Raw genomic sequence first — 20,662 nt, forward strand, 5'->3', positions numbered from 1 at the left:
TTGAGAATTTGTTTTGTCAAAGACATGTAGCTAAATACATTTTGGCCTAAATATATGACAAAAAATTGAATATATTGGATATTTTTTAACTGTCAAAGTAGAAAAATATTGTTATTTTTTCAAAATTGTCGCTTTTTTTAATTAATATCGCAAAAAATGAAAAGCGCAGAGGTGATCAAATACCACCAAAAGAAAGCTCTGTTTGTGGGAAAAAAAAGGACGTAAATTTAGGCTGGCCATACATTATACAATTTTCTTATTCAATTTTCCTTTAGAGTTACCAAAATGATATAATATGAGGTCAAATCTAAGCACTTTCAATGTGTATGCAATCAGTCAGGCCCTTGTACTATAAAGTTGAAGGTAAATCTAAAGGAAATTGAATAAGAAAGTTGTATAGTGTATGGCCAGCCTTAGTTTGGGTACAGCGTTGCATGACCGCGCAATTGTCAGTTTAAGTCGCGCAGTGCCGAATCGCAAAAAGTGGCCTGGACGTAAAGCAGGAAAGTCCTAAAGTGGTTAAAACAAATCTAAACCCGATCAAAGAAAACATAAGGCTTTTCAATTGCTTGTCAATTCATTTCGATTTGATCGAATCGCACATCGGTAGGATAAGAAAATCTAATTCGAATGCTTGCTACGTAAAAAAAAAAAAAAAAGAACTTACAAAAAAAATAAATAAACAAAAAATAAATAAATAAACAAAAAATAAATAAACAAAAATAGTCAATGTATTGTAACGTTTTACTGCTGTCCTGGAAGGTTGCATATTTTTAGCAAATACTTTTGCACTTCTTTAATATAAAAAAACAAACAAAAAACAAAAATATGGAAACGTAAATAAAAAAAATAAATAAACAAAAAATAAATAAATAAACAAAAAATAAATAAACAAAAATAGTCAATGTATTGTAACGTTTTACTGCTGTCCCGGAAGGTTGCATATTTTTAGCAAATACTTTTGCACTTCTTTAATATAAAAAAACAAACAAAAAACAAAAATATGGAAACGTAAATAAAAAAAATAAATAAACAAAAAAATAAATAAACAAAAATAAATAAACAAAAATAGTCAATGTATTGTAACGTTTTACTGCTGTCCCGGAAGGTTGCATATTTTTAGCAAATACTTTTGCACTTCTTTAATATAAAAAAACAAACAAAAAACAAAAATATGGAAAAGTAAATAAAAAAATAAATAAACAAAAAATAAATAAATAAACAAAAATAGTCAATGTATTGTAACGTTTTACTGCTGTCCCGGAAGGTTGCATATTTTTAGCAAGTACTTTGGCACTTCTTTTAATATAAAAAAACAAACAAAAAACAAAAATATGGAAAAGTAAATAAAAAAATAAATAAACAAAAAATAAATAAATAAACAAAAAATAAATAAACAAAAATAGTCAATGTATTGTAATGTTTTACTGCTGTCCCGGAAGGTTGCATATTTTTAGCAAATACTTTTGCACTTCTTTAATATAAAAAAACAAACAAAAAACAAAAATATGGAAAAGTAAATAAAAAAATAAATAAACAAAAAATAAATAAATAAACAAAAAATAAATAAACAAAAATAGTCAATGTATTGTAATGTTTTACTGCTGTCCCGGAAGGTTGCATATTTTTAGCAAATACTTTTGCACTTCTTTAATATAAAAAAACAAACAAAAAACAAAAATATGGAAACGTAAATAAAAAATAAACAAAAAATAAATAAATAAACAAAAAATAAATAAACAAAAATAGTCAATGTATTGTAACGTTTTACTGCTGTCCCGGAAGGTTGCATATTTTTAGCAAATACTTTTGCATTTCTTTAATATAAAAAAAACAAACAAAAAACAAAAATATGTAAACGTAAATAAAAAAATAAATAAACAAAAAATAAATAAATAAACAAAAAATAAATAAATAAACAAAAATAGTCAATGTATTGTAACGTTTTACTGCTGTCCCGGAAGGTTGCATATTTTTAGCAAATACTTTTGCACTTCTTTAATATAAAAAACAAACAAAAAACAAAAATATGGAAACGTAAATAAAAAAATAAATAAACAAAAAATAAATAAATAAACAAAAAATAAATAAACAAAAATAGTCAATGTATTGTAACGTTTTACTGCTGTACTGGAAGGTTGCATATTTTTAGCACATACTTTTGCACTTCTTTAATATAAAAAAAAAACAAAAAACAAAAATAGGGAAACGTAAATAAAAAAATAAACAAAAAATAAATAAATAAACAAAAAATAAATAAACAAAAATAGTCAATGTATTGTAACGTTTTACTGCTGTACTGGAAGGTTGCATATTTTTAGCACATACTTTTGCACTTCTTTAATATAAAAAAAAAACAAAAAACAAAAATAGGGAAACGTAAATAAAAAAATAAACAAAAAATAAATAAATAAACAAAAAATAAATAAACAAAAATAGTCAATGTATTGTAACGTTTTACTGCTGTACTGGAAGGTTGCATATTTTTAGCACATACTTTTGCACTTCTTTAATATAAAAAAAAAACAAAAAACAAAAATAGGGAAACGTAAATAAAAAAATAAACAAAAAATAAATAAATAAACAAAAAATAAATAAACAAAAATAGTCAATGTATTGTAACGTTTTACTGCTGTACTGGAAGGTTGCATATTTTTAGCACATACTTTTGCACTTCTTTAATATAAAAAAAAAACAAAAAACAAAAATAGGGAAACGTAAATAAAAAAATAAACAAAAAATAAATAAATAAACAAAAAATAAATAAACAAAAATAGTCAATGTATTGTAACGTTTTACTGCTGTCCCGGAAGGTTGCATATTTTTAGCACATACTTTTGCACTTCTTTAATATAAAAAAACAAACAAAAAACAAAAATATGGAAACGTAAATAAAAAAATAAATAAACAAAAAATAAATAAACAAACAAAAAATAAATAAACAAAAATAGTCAATGTATTGTAACGTTTTACTGCTGTCCCGGATGGTTGCATATTTTTAGCACATAGTTTTGCACTTTTTTTAATATAAAAAAACAAACAAAAAACAAAAATATGGAAACGTAAATAAAAAAATAAATAAACAAAAAATAAATAAATAAACAAAAATAGTCAATGTATTGTAACGTTTTACAGCTGTCCCGGAAGGTTGCAAATTTTTAGCAAATACTTTTGCACTTCTTTAATATAAAAAAACAAACAAAAATATGGAAATGTAAATAAAAAAATAAATAAACAAAAAAATAAATAAACAAAAAATAAATAAATAAACAAAAATAGTCAATGTATTGTAACGTTTTACTGCTGTCCCGGAAGGTTGCATATTTTTAGCAAATACTTTTGCACTTCTTTAATATAAAAAAACAAACAAAAAACAAAAATATGGAAAAGTAAATAAAAAAAATAAATAAACAAAAAATAAATAAATAAACAAAAATAGTCAATGTATTGTAACGTTTTACTGCTGTCCCGGAAGGTTGCATATTTTTAGCACATAGTTTTGCACTTCTTTAATATAAAAAACAAACAAAAAAACAAAAATATGGAAACGTAAATAAAAAAAATAAATAAAAATGACAACCATAAACAGTATTAGGGTGTGAATATTGGGTGAGCAGTTTTATTAGCATGTCCTACATGTGATGGGGCTGTTTTTCCAGCTTTAGGTACACTTTTGTACAGAGTAATGATGTGTCCCAGCTCTCCCCCCCCCCCCCCCCCCCAGGGCACAGGGAGGGGGAGGGTGAACTTTGCCCAGATAAAGGACTTCATTTCTTCCACCCAGTCCTGCCTATATTCCAGCTTGGCTGTCACTTACTGGCTGCCTTTGGAGGGGTGTGCTGATATAGTAGCCTATGGGTGATGGAAGAACATAGTCCACACCCACATCCTGGAAGTTTGAAGCACACACACATATATATATATATATATATATACAGTAATGTGATCACCTCTTCCCTGCCACTCACAGGATCCTGACTGCCAGCTCAGTGCCAACACACCAGTAAGTGCAATCTAAGGGGGTTCAAAGTTCTCTGCAGATCATTCATTGGGCGATTTTCCACCAGCAATCGGGGGCAACCCACACCAGTATTAAGAATTACAAACTTTGTATAGGCTTGGCCATACACGATACAATTTTCTGTACAATTGTCTTGAAACTGACCTTTAACTATGTAGTACAAAGGTCTGCCTAATTAGATACAAGTGAAAGTGTTGTTTAGCTTTGATCTCCTATTATGTGGTTTGTGGTAAATCTAACAAGAAAATTGTACAACAAAAATTGAACATGTATGGCTGGCCTTAGGAATTCAAAGTTTCCTTATGTTACCCAGCTGTCCTATGACCAGATCTGACCTGATACAGCAAAATGCCATCTGAGCTTTAGGAGAATGGAGGGTTTGTGAGGCTGCTGTGTGTTTGTATGACTTTAGATTGTAAGCTCCTTGGAGCAGGGATGGATGTGAATGTATCTGCATATGCAAAGCGCCAAAGACTTTGCCAGCACAATATAAATTAATGTTCTGCAGCATTTTGGAAGGCTGTATCAATGCATTACAGAGCTTTATGGGGCTGGAGCAATGCTCTGCACATTTCGTAAGGCTGCATAAATACATTACAGAGCTTTATGAGGCTGGAGCAATGCTCTGCACATTTTGGAAGGCTGTGTCAATGCATTACAGAGCTTTATGGGGCTGGAGCAATGTTCTGCACCTTTTGGGAGGTTGTATCAATGTACTACGGAGCTTTATGGGGCTGGAGCAATGCTCTGCATTATTTTGGAAGGCTGTATCAATGCATTACAGAGCTTTATGGGGCTGGAGCAATGCTCTGCACATTTCGTAAGGCTGTATCAATACATTACAGAGCTTTATGAGGCTGGAGCAATGCTCTGCAGTATTTCGTAAGGCTGTATCAATGCATTACAGAGCTTTATGAGGCTGGAGCAATGCTCTGCAGCATTTTGGAAGGCTGTGTCAATGCATTACAGAACTTTATGGGGCTGGAGCAATGTTCTGCACCTTTTGGGAGGTTGTATCAATGTACTACAGAGCTTTATGGGGCTGGAGCAATGCTCTGCAGTATTTTGGAAAGCTGTATCAATGCATTACAGAGCTTTATGGGGCTGGAGCAATGCTCTGCAGAATTTTGGAAGGCTGTATCAATGCATTACAGAGCTTTATGGGGCTGGAGCATAGTTCTGCACCTTTTGGGAGGATGTATCCATGCACTACTGAGCTTTAAGGGGCTGGAGCAATGTTCTGCAGCATTTTGCAAGGCTGTGTCAATGCTTTATGGGGCTGGAGCAATGCTCTGCACATGCATTACATTTCAGGGCTTTCCAACCTTTGCTGTTCTGAAATGTTGGCTTATTTGGGTCCAGGTTTGTTACACTTCAAACTACCAAATCTACATACATTAAGGAAAATGAGAGTGATGCTCTGCATCCTTTTCAGAGAAGACTGCAATCCTCTGCGCTGTATCTCTGTGGGCAATGCTCTGCAGCTGTTGGAAATCTGAGGAATGCTCTTTGAAGAAGGGAGTAGTACATGCTTATCTCATTGGCAGGCTGGAGAGATGCCCTGCAGCTGTTACAACCTGGAACCCGCTCTGCAGCTCTTTGGAATATCTGGGCAATGCCCTGTTGCTTTTAGAGATGAAAGGAATGCTCTGCAGACGTTGAAAACTTGGAACATTGCTCTGCAGCTAAAGGTTGCTGCTATCCTCCTTAGCTTATTGGTAGAAGGGACAGGGGAGCAATGCCCTGCAACAGATGCAGGTGAGAGTATTGTATTTGCATCTGTTCCAAGCTGTAGCATTGCTCTGAGTTCTATTGAAGGGTGCAATGGTCTGCAGATGTTAGTAGTGCTCCAAGTAAAGGAGTAGTGCCACTTTTTTTTTTTTTTTTTTTTTTTTTTAAGCAATGCTCTGCAGCTCTTTGGAAACAGCTCTGCAAACGCTGTATAATTTGCATCTGTCGGGGGGTGGTAGCAATGCTTTGCAGCTCATTGGAAGAAGGGTGCAATGATCTGCAGTACTTTGGAAGATAGCAGTGATTGTTTTACATTAGTTCTTCAGTTGTTTGCAACAAGGTTTGGAAGTTTTGCAGACATTGCTATGCAGAGCATTGTGTACAGTGCATGGTTGAGATGTTCTGCAGAGATCACACACTGGGATGGAGGGGGTGGGGGGGGGGGGGTGACACAGACCTGCTGATCAGAGGATGTACAGACCATTAAGTGGCAGTTATGGGCATTACTTCAGATGGTTATGTGATAGTATCCTGTTGTGAAATGGACTTATTCATGGAGTGTGGACTTGTCTTTGTCCAGGTATGCTGTAGGAAACATTCAGCATAAAGTCCACAAAGTACTTCTTCTTTTTCTATGCACAATATAAAAAAAAAAAATATATATATAATATATATATATATCACAAAAGTGAGTACACCCCTCACATTTGTGTAAATATTTTATTATATCTTTTCATGTGCTAACACTGAAGAAATGACACTTTGCTACAATGTAAAGTAGTGAGTGTACAGCTTGTATAACAGTGTAAATTTCCTGTCCCCTTAAAATAACTCAACACACAGCCATTAATGTCTAAACCGCTGGCAACAAAAGTGAGTACACCCCCTAAGTGGAAATGTCCAAATTGGGCCCAATTAGCCATTTTCCCTGCCCAGTGTCATGTGACTCGTTAGTTACAAGGTCTCAGGTCTGAATGGGGAGTCGTTGTGTTACGCTTGGTGTTATCGCTCTCACTCTCTCATACTGGTCACTGGAAGTTCAACATGGCAAAGAACTCTCTGAGGATCTGAAAAAAAGAATTGTTGCTCTACATAAAGATGGCCCAGGCTATAAGAAGATTGCCAATACCCTGAAACTGAGCTGCATCACTATGGCCAAGACCATACAGCGGTTTAACAGGACAGGTTCCACTTAGAACATAGTTACATAGTAGGTGAGGTTGAATAAAGACAATAGTCCATCCAGTTCAACCTGTGTAGGTGTGTGTGGCCGTAATCATCTCACATACCCCTGAATGTTCTGATCCTTGAGATGAATAGTCTTTTGAAAGCCACCATACTTCCCGCAGAAACCACCTCTTGTGGTAGAGAATTCCACAATCTTGTAACAGTAAAGAACCCCCCACGTTGCCTGAGGTTAAAACGCTTCTCCTCTAATCCCATTGTATGCCCTCGAGTCCTCCTGCAATCCCTTCGACTGAACCGCTTTTTTTCTATGCTGAGATCCCCATTGAGATATTTATAAATTGCTATCATGTCCCCTCTCAGGCGTCTCTTCTCCAGGGAGAATAAATCAAGCGATTGCAGACGCTCTTCATAATTAAGGTCCTCCAATCCCCTAATCAGTTTAGTTGCCCTTCTCTGGACTTTCTCCAGCTCCAACACATCCCACCTGAGGACTGGCGACCAGAACTGGACAGAATACTCCAGATGCGGTCGGACCAGAGTTTATGCATGCTAATATTCTGCTGGCTTTGGCAGCTGCCGCTTGACATTGCATGCTATTACCTAGTCTATCCTCAACCAAGACTCCCAGATCCTTCTCAAGAACAGACCTTGCCATGATCAACCAAAGAAGTTGAGTGCACGTACTCCGCGTCATATCCAGAGGTTGTCTTTGGGAAATAGATGTATGAGTGCTGCCAGAATTGCTGCAAAGGTTGAAGGTGTGGGGGGTCAGCCTGTCAGTGCTCAGACCATACGCCGCACACTGCATCAAATTGGCCTGCATGGCTGTCGTCCCAGAAGAAAGTCTCTTCCGAAGATGATGCACAAGAAAGCCTGCAAACAGTCTGCTGAAGACAAGCAGACTAAGGACATGAATTACTGGAACCATGTCCTGTGATCTGATGAGACCAAGATAAATGTATTTGGTTCAGATGATGTCAAGCGTGTGTGGCAGCAACCAGGTGAGGAGTACAAAGACAAGTGTGTCTTGCCTACAGTCAAGCATGGTGGTGGGGGTGTCATGGTCTGGGGCTGTATGAGTGCTGCCAGCACTGGGGAGCTACAGTTCATTGAGGGAACCATGAATGCCAACATGTACTGTGACATACTGAAGCAGAGCATCATCCCCTCCCTTCGGAGACTGGGCTGCAGGGCAGTATTCCAACATAACAACGCCAAACACACCTCCAAGATGATCACTGCCTTACTAAAGCAGCTGAGGGTAAAGGTGATGGACTGGCTAAGCATGTCTCCAGACCTAAACCCTATTGAGCATCTGTGGGGCATCCTCAAACAGAAGGTGGAGGAGGGCTCTAACATCCACCAGCTCTGTGATGTCATCATGGAGGAGTGGAAGAGGACTCCAGTGTCAACCTGTGAAGCTCTGGTGAACTCCATGACCAAGAGGGTTAAGGCAGTGCTGGAAAATAATGGTGGCCAGGGCCGCTGATAGGGCAGTACAACCGGCCCTATTGTACCGGGCCCGGCCCCCATCAGCTAAACAGTGGGGCCCGGCCACATGACAGTTCGTTACTGCATTATTAAAAAAAATTGCTTTCTAAACTCCTCTCCTGCTTCTTCTTGCCTATGGAGTGTGTTATATAATTTTCCTGGGCCCCATCAGGTCTTCAGAGGGGCCCAGGAGGTGAGCGCAGTGGAGGGACTATTTCTTTATTTTCGGGGCGCATGTACATCATGCCGCCCCACTATTCAATTAGTCCCGGCCGGCGGAGTGATACTACTGTTCTCCGTTCGGCTCTAGGCTGCTGTCCTGCCAAGATGTGAATAAGTTGAGCGGCTGACAGGGAGAAGCAGGAAGAGAGTGCAGCTGAAATGGACACATGGACACAGTGAGTGAAGAATAGTGCATAGAATCCTCACTGTGTCCTATTATATCACAGCATAGCAGGTTATCATTAGCAGCACAAAAAGCAGGGGCTCTATCCTGTCTCTGTGTCACACAGCTGTTGGGTGCTGACTTTGTCAACTTATGGCTGTACTGAGTTTTACAGACTGTAACAGAGCACAGCCATAACAAAGTCAGCACCTAACAGTCATGTGACACAGAGCCATGATAGAGCCCCTGCTTTTTGTGATGCCTGTGTGATTATCATAATGCTCATGATCATAGGACACAGTGAGATGCTACTTTACACTTCAGTTGGGGGAGCAGTAAACATGTGCAGTGGAGCTGCATTTTTACTGCCCCCCAAACCAATCCCCTTTAACTGCTTCCCTTCCAGCTACATACTGTACCAGTACGTCACTGGATTGGAAGGGTGATATCTTGGTCATTGCTACAGCAATGATCGACATATCATTTTTTTCAGCCTCAGTGATTCTGCACACAGTAAAATTAATCCTAGTGGCTAAGAAGTCACTGGATTAATTTTACAGGCAGTGACATCCCTGCCTTTACTGCCTTTAGGATGCAAATGGTAGCATCCAGTTCCTGAGACACAGTGAGAGTGTCATTCCTCCCACTGTGTGGCATCAGAAACCAGAAGCGATAAGGATTTTATCACTTCCAGTTACGGACTCATGTAGCCATTACCGGTTTGAACAAGCATCTGATCAAACTGATCTTGATTTGATCAGATGCTTTGGAGGCCAGAGGACAGATATGGGGTCTAAAAGACCCCGGATAGCTCCATAAAGAGGACCTGTCATGGCTCATGCTATCACAAGGGATGTTGTTCATCCCTTGTGAAAGCAAAAAATAAAGATACAGTGTATGATTTTTTTTCTTTGTAAATAAATTAATAAAAATACAATTTAAAATAAATTTAAAATGCCCCCACTACTTTATGCTTATGCGCAATTGCGAACGCACACGTTGGCTGCGCAAGCATTTATATAAACGGCAACAAACCTGCATTTTGTTTCAAGACGGGGTCAGGGGCGGGGCCATGGGTGTCATTAGCGGTTTGGTTAAAGGGGGCCCCGTCAGGTGGACTGTATGGGGCCCCATGATTTCTAACAGCGGCCCTGATGGTGGCCACTCAAAATATTGACATTTGGGACCCAATTTGGACATTTTGACTTAGGGGTGTACTCACTTTTGTTGCCAGTGGTTTAGACATTAATGGCTGTGTGTTGAGTTATTTTGAGGGGACAGCAAATTTACACCGTTAGAGCCAGTTCACATTATCGCGACTTGTCAGCCTGACAAGTCGCGCTCCCTCGCGGTCCATTGACTGCTACAGGACCCGTTCTAATAGGAGTGACACAAGACGCTCCGACTTAGAAAAAGGGTCCTGTACTATTTCGGGGCGACCTCGGAGCGACTTGCATAGACTTCCATTATGTGAAGTCTGTGCAAGTCGCTCCGAAGTCGTGGTGCAATGTAATGCACAAGTCTCCCCCGAAGTAGTCGTGTCGCCTCAGTGTGAACCGGCTCTTATACAAGCTGTACACTCACTACTTTACATTGTAGCAAAGTGTCATTTATCCAGTGTTGTCAGATGAAAAGATACAATAATCCACAACACATCCACTACTCAAAAACCCTGTAATCTATTATTTATTAACCAGTTACTGACCGCCAGCCGATACATATACTGTACATGTACTGCAAGTCGACTCTGTCCCACGAAACGACGTAACTGCACGTCAATTCACTGGACCGCTAGTGGGGGCTCACGCACACACCGATTGGCTGCAGGGAGAGCCAATCAGCAGGTCCGGCAGCCGCGATTGACGCCAGGCACCCATGATCGCTCTCCGTGGAGACAAAACGGCGGTCTGCTATTCTGTCAGTAATGAACACAGGGATCCTGTGTTCCTCCTTTTTTGGGACACAGGTCTGTGTTCATGCAGCAAGCCAATCCCCCCCCCCCCCCCTAGTTAGAAAGCACCCCCTAGGGCAGCGATGGCAAACCTTGGCACCCCAGATGTTTTAGAACTACATTTCCCATGATGCTCATGCAGTTTGCAGTGTATTTGAGCATTATGGGAAATGTAGTTCCAAAACATCTGGGGTGCCAAGGTTCGTCATTACTGCCCTAGGGACACATTTAACCCTTTGATCGCCCCTGGTGTTAAGCCCTTTCCTGCCAGTATCATTAGTACAGTAACAGTGCATATTTTTAGCACTGATTACTGTAGTAATGTCACTGGTCCCCCCAAAAGTGTCAAAAAATTTCAGTCGGGTGTCCGATCTGTCCGCTGCAATGTCGCAGTCCAACTAAAAATCGCAGATCGCTGCCATTACTAGTAAAAACATAAATAAATAAAAATGACCTAAATCTTTCCCCTAGTTTGTAGATGTGATAACTTTTGCGCAAACCAATCAATATACACTTATCCACCATGGATGTAAGAAAAGGAAATCACTAGCTATCCCCATCAACAAAGTTAAAGTGGATCTTTAGTGCATCTGAACACCACAAACCAAAAACGCTTTCTAATCCTAATGTAATATTCAAAACACAACCCCCCCCCCCCCCCCCCATGCTTTATTTATCTCCATGCTTTTATTTTGTTGAGAAATCACTTTGAAAAACATCCCCTAGCATTTCTGGTCATGGCCATCTTGAGTAAGGGCAGATGATTAATTTACTTCCTGGAATCTATCTGCCCTTAGCTCAAACATGCATGCAGGAGACTTGGCTTGGCTGAGAAAAATCCCTCCTCCTCTCCTCCCCTTCTGAAGACTCCTGGGATGTATGACATCATTTGCCTAGGCAAGAAACCAGAAAGTAACTGAGGAAATGTAAAAAAAAAAAAAGGTTTTAGACCAGTAAATATATCTTTTGCTATCTACCAATATATTTTGTTATCTACCAATGTTAGCAGCATGAGGATTAAAAATAATCAATGTTGATTGGGAGAGTGAAGTTCCACTTTAGGTGTTGATGGGGAAATGCCTCTCGCTGCGCTATTGTATTCTGCCAGCAGGGGGTGCAGGGAGCAGCCCTGGCGGCCCGAAATACAATGTAGAAAAATCCAACATGTCAGTTGTACCCAAATTGATCGATTGATTGACTAATCAGCCTGCAATGGTTCGAATCTCAGCCAGTCCCTGGGAAATCAGGCAAGGTTCAAACCATCCATGGCTGGCTTTATTCACATGGTGAAAGTGAGGGAAAACCTTAAGTCCCCCTTCACATTAGGTCGCTCCGACTTCGGGGGAGACCTGTGAAGTCGCGTGCACCGCGACTTTGGCGCGACTTGCACGGACTTCATCTAATGAATGTCTATGCAAGTTGCCTCCAGGTCGCCCCGAAGTAGTACAGGACCCTATTTCTAAGTCGGAGCGACTTGTGTCGCTCCTATTAGAACCGGTCCTGTACTACTCAATGGACCCGACGGTGCGCGACTTGCCAGGCTGACCAAGTCGTAATAGTGTGAACCGGCTCTTAAGATGGACATGCATGTTTCTCTAATCTGTGCCCAGGTCCAGTGCCAGATCTTTCCCTCCATGTGAAGCCGCCCACGCTCTGCCAATTAGACCTCGACTGCTTTCAGTCTGTGTACTCCTAGTGAGCTTTCAGAATTTCTGCACCCTGTGTTTCCAAAGATGCTCACCCCTGTGTTCCTATGATCGAATCACCCCAATGTTCCCAGAGACTCTCAGTCATGTGTTCCTGCAATCCCAGAGGTTTTAATTCCTATGTTCCTGTGATCTCAGGACCCCATTGCTGCCAGAGACTTTCTGCACTCTGTGACCATATTGATTTTTTTCTACTGTACTCTGCACTCCTAAAATATTAGTGCTTACCGTTTAAATGCTGCCTATTCAGCAAAGGCCATCACCCCTGGCTCAGTGCTCTGTCAAATAACAGGCAACTGCTTAGACTTCACTCTTCTTAGGGCTTTCACCTCCGCTGGGCACACAGGCACTCTGAGACAAGTTCCTAATGAATTCCTGGAGTATGTTGTCTTCCCAGTATCCATTGTCACTATTTTCACTTCACTTCAGCTTCTGCTATCACTTAGTGTCTCCACAAGTCCCCAGAGTCTTATCAGGTTTCCAGATGGTTGTCCACCACTCTGTGGCCTAAGCTTTCAGTGTCCCCTTGCTGCCCTTGGGATACTTCTCTTATCCAAGAGTCCCCAGTGTCTCATCGGATTTCCAGATTGTTGTCCACCACTCTGACCAAAGCTTCCAGTGTTCCTTGGCAGATCTCTCTTCCACAATAGTCCCTAGTGTCTCATCCGGTTTCAAGATTGTTGTCCACCACTCTATGACCAAAGCTTCCAGTGTTCCTTGGGAGACCTCTATTCTATAAGAGTTCCCAGTGTCTCATTGGGTTTCCAGATTGTTGTCCACCACTCTATGACCAAAGCTTCCAGTGTTCCTTGGGGTACCTCTCTTGTACAAGAGTCCCCAGTGTCTCATCAGGTTTCCAGATTGTTGTCCACCACTCTAACCAAAGCTTCCAGTATTCCTTGGGAGACCTCTCTTCTACAAGAATCCCTAGTGTCATCGGGTTTCCAGATTGCTGTCCACCACTCTATGACCAAAGCTTCCAGTGTTCCTTAGGAGACCTCTATTCTAGAAGAGTGCCCAGTGTCTCATTGGTTTCCAGATTGTTGTCCACCACTCTATGACCAAAACTTCCAGTGTTCCTTGGGGTACCTCTCTTCTACAAGAGTCCTCAGTGTCTCATCGGGTTTCCAGATTGTTGTCCACCACTCTATGACCAAAGCTTCCAGTGTTCCCTGGGAGACCTCTATTCTATAAAAGTGCTCAGTGTCTCATTGGGTTTCAAGATTGTTGTCCACCACTCTATGACCAAAACTTCCAGTGTTCCTTGGGGTACCTCTCTTCTACAAGAGTCCCTAGTGTCTCATCGGGTTTCCAGATTGTTGTCCACCACTCCATGACCCAAGCCTCCAGTGTCCCCTGGTGCCCTTGGCATAACTCTTGGTATCTCTTCTGAGCCCGGAGCCTTGCACTGTCCTGATTCCTCGTCGGCCCAGTTCTTTGCAGATATGCACTCCCTTCCATGACCCAAATAGCAATTTAATGATTTGACTAAACAAACCTTTGATTCCATTTTTTGTTGCAGTCACAAAGCAATCAAAAAAGTTGGTTTAGATCAAGTGCAGGGTGATAGGATATGAATTGTCTCAATTGTATCCAGCAGTAAAATCCAATCACTTTTCATAAAATTGCTGTTTTATTTTTCTGTTTTTGATAAACTATATTGAACCTGTCAATTTAATGCCCCCTTTCCAACTTTACAATTGATTGTAACAACTTACTTTAAACTTTTAATATTCTAACTAAAACAACCTAAAATAGGTTCTTATCTTTCCTAGTTTGGTCCAAAAATAGCAATAAATGTTCTGGCTGAATTTGGGCTTGTACGGCATAAAATAACCTGATGGGACGGTGTAGTCATACTGTATATTGGAGCACTGCAAAATTCCTATTGATTAACCTATTGGATGTAATTGCTAGAACTGCCTTTTTTAAATGTTTCTTTTTTTCTATTTACGTAGATCAGCCATAATGTCTCAATTCCCAGCACTCTCCACTGAACAGAAAAAGGAACTCGCAGAGATTGCCCAGCGTATAGTTAAAGATGGCAAGGGAATTCTGGCGGCAGATGAATCTGTGGGTAAGAACCTTTTTTAAAGAGAATGTTTAGTGTTGTGTACCATCTAGACCTGCTATGCTGAGGAAGATCCTGTTTACAGAACTCAGTAGCTGAAGCTCGGAATACACACAAAGTGAATAAGTCCTTTTCTTCCTTCTCTGTATAGCTGTGTACAGATTTTTATTAGCAAGTAACAGACTAATGCCTCGTACACACGCAATGATAGTTGGCCGTGAATTTTCGGCCAACGTCCGATCGGCCGATTTTCGGCTTGTTAGAATGATGCTTCCGACAACCGACTGCGACTTTTCGGCCAAACAAAATCTGGTGTGCAGGCTATAAAATTTTTGTTGGCCGTCAACAGAACGGCCGATTTTTCCGTCAGTTAGTACAGATTTTGGCAGACAAAAATGTGATGAGCAAGACTGGGCATGCTCAGAGAAGAAAAAACACACAAAAAGTAAACCAGCACATGACATCACTTCTGAAGTTGGTTTTTGTTGGCCGAGAAAATTTGTGTGCAGTCTACGCACATTTCAACCAACACAACAACACTGGACAAAAGACGGCCGATCGGTCGGCCGATAATCGTTGCGTGTGTACGAGGCATTAGTGTCCATACACACTACCTGACAAGTCGCGGTCCATTCTGTGCTACCGGAACCGTTCTAATAGGAGCGACTCAAGTCGCTCCGACTTAGAAAAAGGTTCCTGTACTACTTTGGGGCGACATTGGAGCGACTTGCATAGACATTCATTATATAAAATCTGTGCAAGTCGCGCCGAAGTCGCGGTGCACGCGACGTCACAGGTCGCCCCCCGAAGTCGTGCCGCGTTAGTGTGAACCGGCACTTAAAAGAATAAAAAAGTTGCTGATGTAGTAAAAAAACATAATGCTGTATGGAACGGATTGGTGTATACTGTATCAAATGTTTAATTTTCATATTAGTAATGGTAAAGTTAAGCATCACTGCGACAGACTTAAACTTAACCCAGATAATTGACTGCCAAAGGCCCGCCTTTGAGATTTCACCTGCTTAGTCCTGATACCCCTCATTCCTAAAGACTCCTATGTTATTGTGTTTTTATGGGAAACTATCGTAACCATTCTCTATCCAACCTTGCCATTTAAGGGACTATGGGGAGTCGCCTGAAACGCATTAATGTGGAGAACACAGAGGAGAACCGTCGCTTCTTCCGAAACCTTCTCTTCACATCCGATTCCAACCTCAACAAGAGCATAGGAGGGGTCATCCTTTTCCATGAGACCCTATATCAAAAGGGCAATGATGGCACCCCTTTCTCCAAAATCTTGAAGGATCAGGGAATCGTTGTAGGAATCAAGGTCTGGTCTTCTTCGATTTTAGTGGTGTCATTGTGTGATCAATAATGCACAGTCTTTTGAATATTAAATCGAGGCTTTCTTTTGCAGGTAGACAAAGGCACTGCTACCCTGGCAGGAACCGATGGAGAAACCACCACACAAGGTCAGATACTACTGGTAACAATGCCTACTTGACTTGTAATGCCAATACCTACCTGCTTCTCTAAAAGCCTAACCAGCCATTTTTTATATTTGAGGTGAGAAACGGGTTAACATTCCTGTCAGGTTTTTGTTCCTGTCTGTGATCCCATTGGGGATTAGGGAGATTTTGCCTCGCTGTCCCTGTAGCACCCATACAAAAAATGAGGAGTGTGGTCCTTACCAAAACAGATACCCATGGATAACAATTAAAACATTTTCAGAAGTTCTAAGCCTTTGCCACTCTATTAACCACTAAAGCCCCGGAGGATTTGGCTGCTAAACGACCAGGGGGTATTTTGCGATTCGGCACTGCGTGACTTTAACGGTCAATTGCGCGGTCGTGCGACGCTGTACCTAAACTAATTTGACGTCCTTTTTTTCCCACAAACAGAGCTTTCTTTTGGTGGTATTTGATCACCTGTGCGCTTTTTACTTTTTGCGCTATAAACAAAAAAAGAGCGTAAATTTTGCAAAAATAACAATATTTTTCAAATTTTTTTATATGAAATTCCTCAAAAAAAAATGTAAAAATCAAAATTTTTTAACATTTTCGGCCAATTTGTTTTATGCTACATATGTTTGGTAAAAAAAATCGCAAAAAGCGTATTTTGATTGGTTTGCGCAAAAGTTATCGCATTTACTAACAAAGGGAAAGATTTTTGTCATTTTTGTTGTTTTTTTTTTTTTTTTACGCGTAATGGCGGCGATCTGCGATTTTTTTTTTTTTTTTTTGCGGTACTGCGACATTGCGGCGGACAGATCGGACCCTTGACTGACATTTTTTACACTTTTGGGGTTACCAGTGACATTTCTACAGTAATCAGTGCTATACATATGCACTGTTACTGTAAAAATACACTGGTAGTGAAGGGGTTAACTTTATTTGGGAGGGAGGGGCTGTGTGTGTCCCTAGGGGCGTGCTTTCTACTGTGATTGGCTGTGGCTTGAGGTGTAAGGACACTGATCAACGGTTCTACATAGTAGATCCGTCTGATCAGTGTTTTTACACCGAGGAGAATGACAGGTGGCTTGTTTACACAAGCTTCCTGACTTTCTCCCTCTCCCCCGACGATCGCCGAGTGACCGGCGGACATTGGGTCCGCCAGTCACACGCGCGGGGGGGTCCGTGACCGCGTGGGAGCGCGCTCGCTCCCCAGACCCTCCCAGGCTAGTCGGCCTGGCCGGGGCTGACCGCCGCAGTAAATCTACTTGCGGCGGTCGGCAAGCGGTTAAAATGTGTTTGTCTGTTTCCATTAGAGAGAGTTGCAATCACTGTCTGAATAGGAAGTATCAGAAGTGTCCCTAATGAGAAAAACAGCACTAAAAACCTGACAGAGGGTCTCAACCCTTACCCACTCCATCCAACACAAGAATTTTTTTTTTTTTTTTCGTATTAAAAGGCTTAGTTGACCTTTACAAAAAAATAAAAAATGCCTGTGCAGATTATGGACTTTTATAGATAAAAACTAACTGTGCAGCTTTGACCAAAGCTAAATAATGCCTTTGCTGGAGGTGTAGACCACTTGCATACCTCCTGAAAAGTTCCCAGAGATAGCATCATCCCATCCTGCCTTGTTGCTAAAAAGTTCGGTTCGACCAGAACACCCGAATTTCCCAAAAGTTTGGTTTGGATTCCAGAACCCCATTGAAATCATTGGGACCCGAACTTCTGGAATCAATAAACCATTTTGAAGCCCTAAAACCCAATAAATGCCCCTAAAAAGTGCCTAGGGTTCTGGGTCATGCCCCAGGGACTGTGAATCAGGCAAAAAAAAAGTTCTTAAAAATTGTCGTTTTTGAGAGATATATATATGTATACCCCTAACCCAGAATCTGCATAGTGGGGTCACCCTGACATGGCAGAGTCAATTCACCCTGAACTACACTACGTTCACCCTGACACTTAAAGCTATCCCTACAAAAATTAGATTTTTTGAATCTAACTATAGTGGTATATAGTACCCTAACTACACTGCATATCCCTTTCCTCACACTAATAATTGCAAAATGACACTGGAGCAACACAAATGCTTCCACTCTCTTCCACAGCCCCTGTATTACAGTGCTAGAGTTTTGGCGGGGCTATGTTATATACTGGGGGGCATATTCACTCCTCATTGGGCTCTGGACCCCGTAGTCACTCCAATCACATTTTACTGATGTTTCTGGGCCAATCATGGGCTTTTAAAGCCCAGTTCCTGTCCCATTGCATTTTGGGCGGTTCTGGTGGCTGAATTCCGAACTTTTTTACCACAAAAAGTTCGGAATTCGGCCGAATTTCGAACACCCAATGTTTGGGTCGAACCGATGGTCGACCCGAACTGTTCGATCATCCCTAATTGCTAATCCCATCCTGCCTTGTTGCCAGAACATTGCTAAGACACTCCCAGCTTTTACTGTTCACTTCGACCAGTACATGAGTGTGAGCTCCTTCTCTCATTCAAACCCCCTCACATGTACTTTCTCTCCAATGATACTGTAGCTCTCAGCTTGGCATTTGAGAGCTCACTCCTGTGATGGTGGAGGTGAACAATAACAGCTGGGCGCGTCTTATCAATGTTCTAGCCACAAAGCCGGGTGGGATGATTTAGTTTCTAGGAGTTTTTCAGTTTCAGGAGGTACTTAAGTAGCTCACACCTATGGCAAGGGCATTATTCAACTTTGGTCAAAGCTGCACATCTACAGATGACCCTTACCTGCATTGGAAGTTTCTTGGTAAAGGTGGACTATGCCTTTCAAGCTGATAGAGTAGGTCTCCACATAACATATTTTTCAGAAGCTTAAAGGACATTGTCTAGAGATTCTAAAATCGAATTATTAATAAGTATGGCCAGCTTTAGAAGGTCAGTGTACCAAAAAATAAAAATTCAGAGCCAGTTGTTAGTGTGGTGTCCCTGGGAAGTTTTTGATGGCAGTGATAAATCCTTGAAAGTGAAGAAAAGGTCCCTGGGGCACGTTGGGGATTTTGGGAGGTTGTGCTAGAATGAGTGATTTGGAGGGTGGGATGTGTACTAGGAAAGTGGATTTTGGTTAGGAAGAGGTATTTGAGCGGGATTTGTGCTAGTAGGGGTGATGGAAGGGATTTGTTTTAGGAGGGTAAATTTGCGGGGGGAGAATTAGTGCTAGGAGAGGGGATTGGGGGGGGGGGGGGGGTTGTGCTGGGAGAGGGAGATTTGGAGGGGGAGGATTTATGCTCAGAGGGGAAATTTGAGGGGTAGAGGAATTGTGCTAGGAGGGGGGAGTTGGGGAGGGAGAGGATTTGAGCTGGGAGGAGGAATTTGTATTGTAAGAGGGGAATTTTTTTTTTTTTTTTTTTTGGGGGGGAGGGGGAGAAATTTGGCTTGCAAAGGGAATTTATGCTTAGGGTATTAGTGTGAAGATTAGTGCTTGAATTTTTTGGGGGAGGAGGGAGAGGTTTTTTGCTGACACATAATGCTTATATATTTTGAGTGGGTGGCATTTGGCCTCTTCGCCCTGAGCACTAGATGACCTTGTCCTGGCACTGGCTGCCCTCACTCACCCTAATATTTCTGTTTCTAAAGGGTAATCGCTTCATGTAGATATATGAAAGAGAATTTGGGGGGAAAAAAATGAAAGGGTGAACACAGAAGGAGCTTTACAGCTCTAACATAGAGTCCATGCAAAATAGGTTTAGTTATGTGTTAATTCTCGGCTTAATAATACATAAGTGACTGACAGGTTCACTTATCCAACAATGCAGCTGCTCCCATCAGCCATTTTGGCAACAGACCTTCTTGTTAAGCTCTCTACTTCTCCTTTGCAAACCTCTAACTGTTACAATTACAGGTCTGGACGGACTGTCTGAGCGTTGTGCTCAATACAAGAAGGACGGTGTTGACTTTGCCAAGTGGCGCTGTGTGCTAAAGATCTCAGACAACGCACCCTCAAGTCTTGCAATCTACGAAAATGCCAACGTGTTGGCGCGGTACGCCAGCATCTGCCAGCAGGTGACTTCATTTTTTTTATATAACATTCTGGGTAGACCTGATGGTACCAAAGTGCATCTAGTATAGCTTGTGAATGGAAATGTATGGAGAAACTGGACTGGCCTGCACAGAGTCCCGATAGAACTGCTTTGGAATGAATTAGAGAGGAAACTGGGAGCCAGGCCTTCTAGTCCAACATCAGTGCCTGACCTCTCAAATGCGCCTCTGGAAGAATGGTTAAACCTTCCCATAGGCACACTCCTAAACCTTGTGACAATGGCGGCCTGTCCATTAGGGGCGCAGGGACAACACCAGAGGCTCTAATAGGCTTCAAAAAAGGTTAGGCTCACCCAGTGGTATGACAATAGCAAATTATTATTCGCTATTGCCACGCTGATTCTCCTCTCGGGCAATCAGGAAGCGGTCCTGAGACCTGTTTCCCGATTGGCCAAAAGGAGAAGGCATGCTATTGGCCAAGAAGAGGGGAGGAGACGACCCCTGAGAAGGGACATGAAGGAGCCTGAGGGGAAAGCCACCGCCTGTCATTCCGGAGGAACAAGGTAAGTAAACTGGCGGGTGGGGGAGAGATGTGGTGGTGCAGGCTGGAGTGAATGGGGGGGCAGGTCCGTTTGCAGCCCCCCGACTGATGGAGCACCAGCCG

At 41.2% G+C, this 20,662-nt stretch overlaps 1 protein-coding gene across 1 annotated transcript in view; it reads left to right on the top strand.

Moving 5' to 3' along the window:
• Window positions 1–3,920: 3,920 nt before the first annotated feature.
• Window positions 3,921–20,662, top strand: part of LOC309564523 (fructose-bisphosphate aldolase B-like) — a 39,452-nt gene continuing 22,710 nt past the window's right edge. The window contains exons 1-5 of the mRNA XM_082269155.1: window positions 3,921–4,003; window positions 14,432–14,550; window positions 15,663–15,874; window positions 15,962–16,016; window positions 19,862–20,022. Coding sequence (XP_082125281.1) covers window positions 14,442–14,550; window positions 15,663–15,874; window positions 15,962–16,016; window positions 19,862–20,022 — 537 coding nt within the window. The 5' untranslated portion in view covers window positions 3,921–4,003; window positions 14,432–14,441. The remainder of the gene's footprint in view (window positions 4,004–14,431; window positions 14,551–15,662; window positions 15,875–15,961; window positions 16,017–19,861; window positions 20,023–20,662) is intronic.

This window comes from Pelophylax lessonae (genome assembly GCF_965119305.1).
Source record: "Pelophylax lessonae genome assembly, chromosome: 9".
In the NCBI taxonomy this organism is placed as follows: Eukaryota; Metazoa; Chordata; class Amphibia; order Anura; family Ranidae; genus Pelophylax; species Pelophylax lessonae.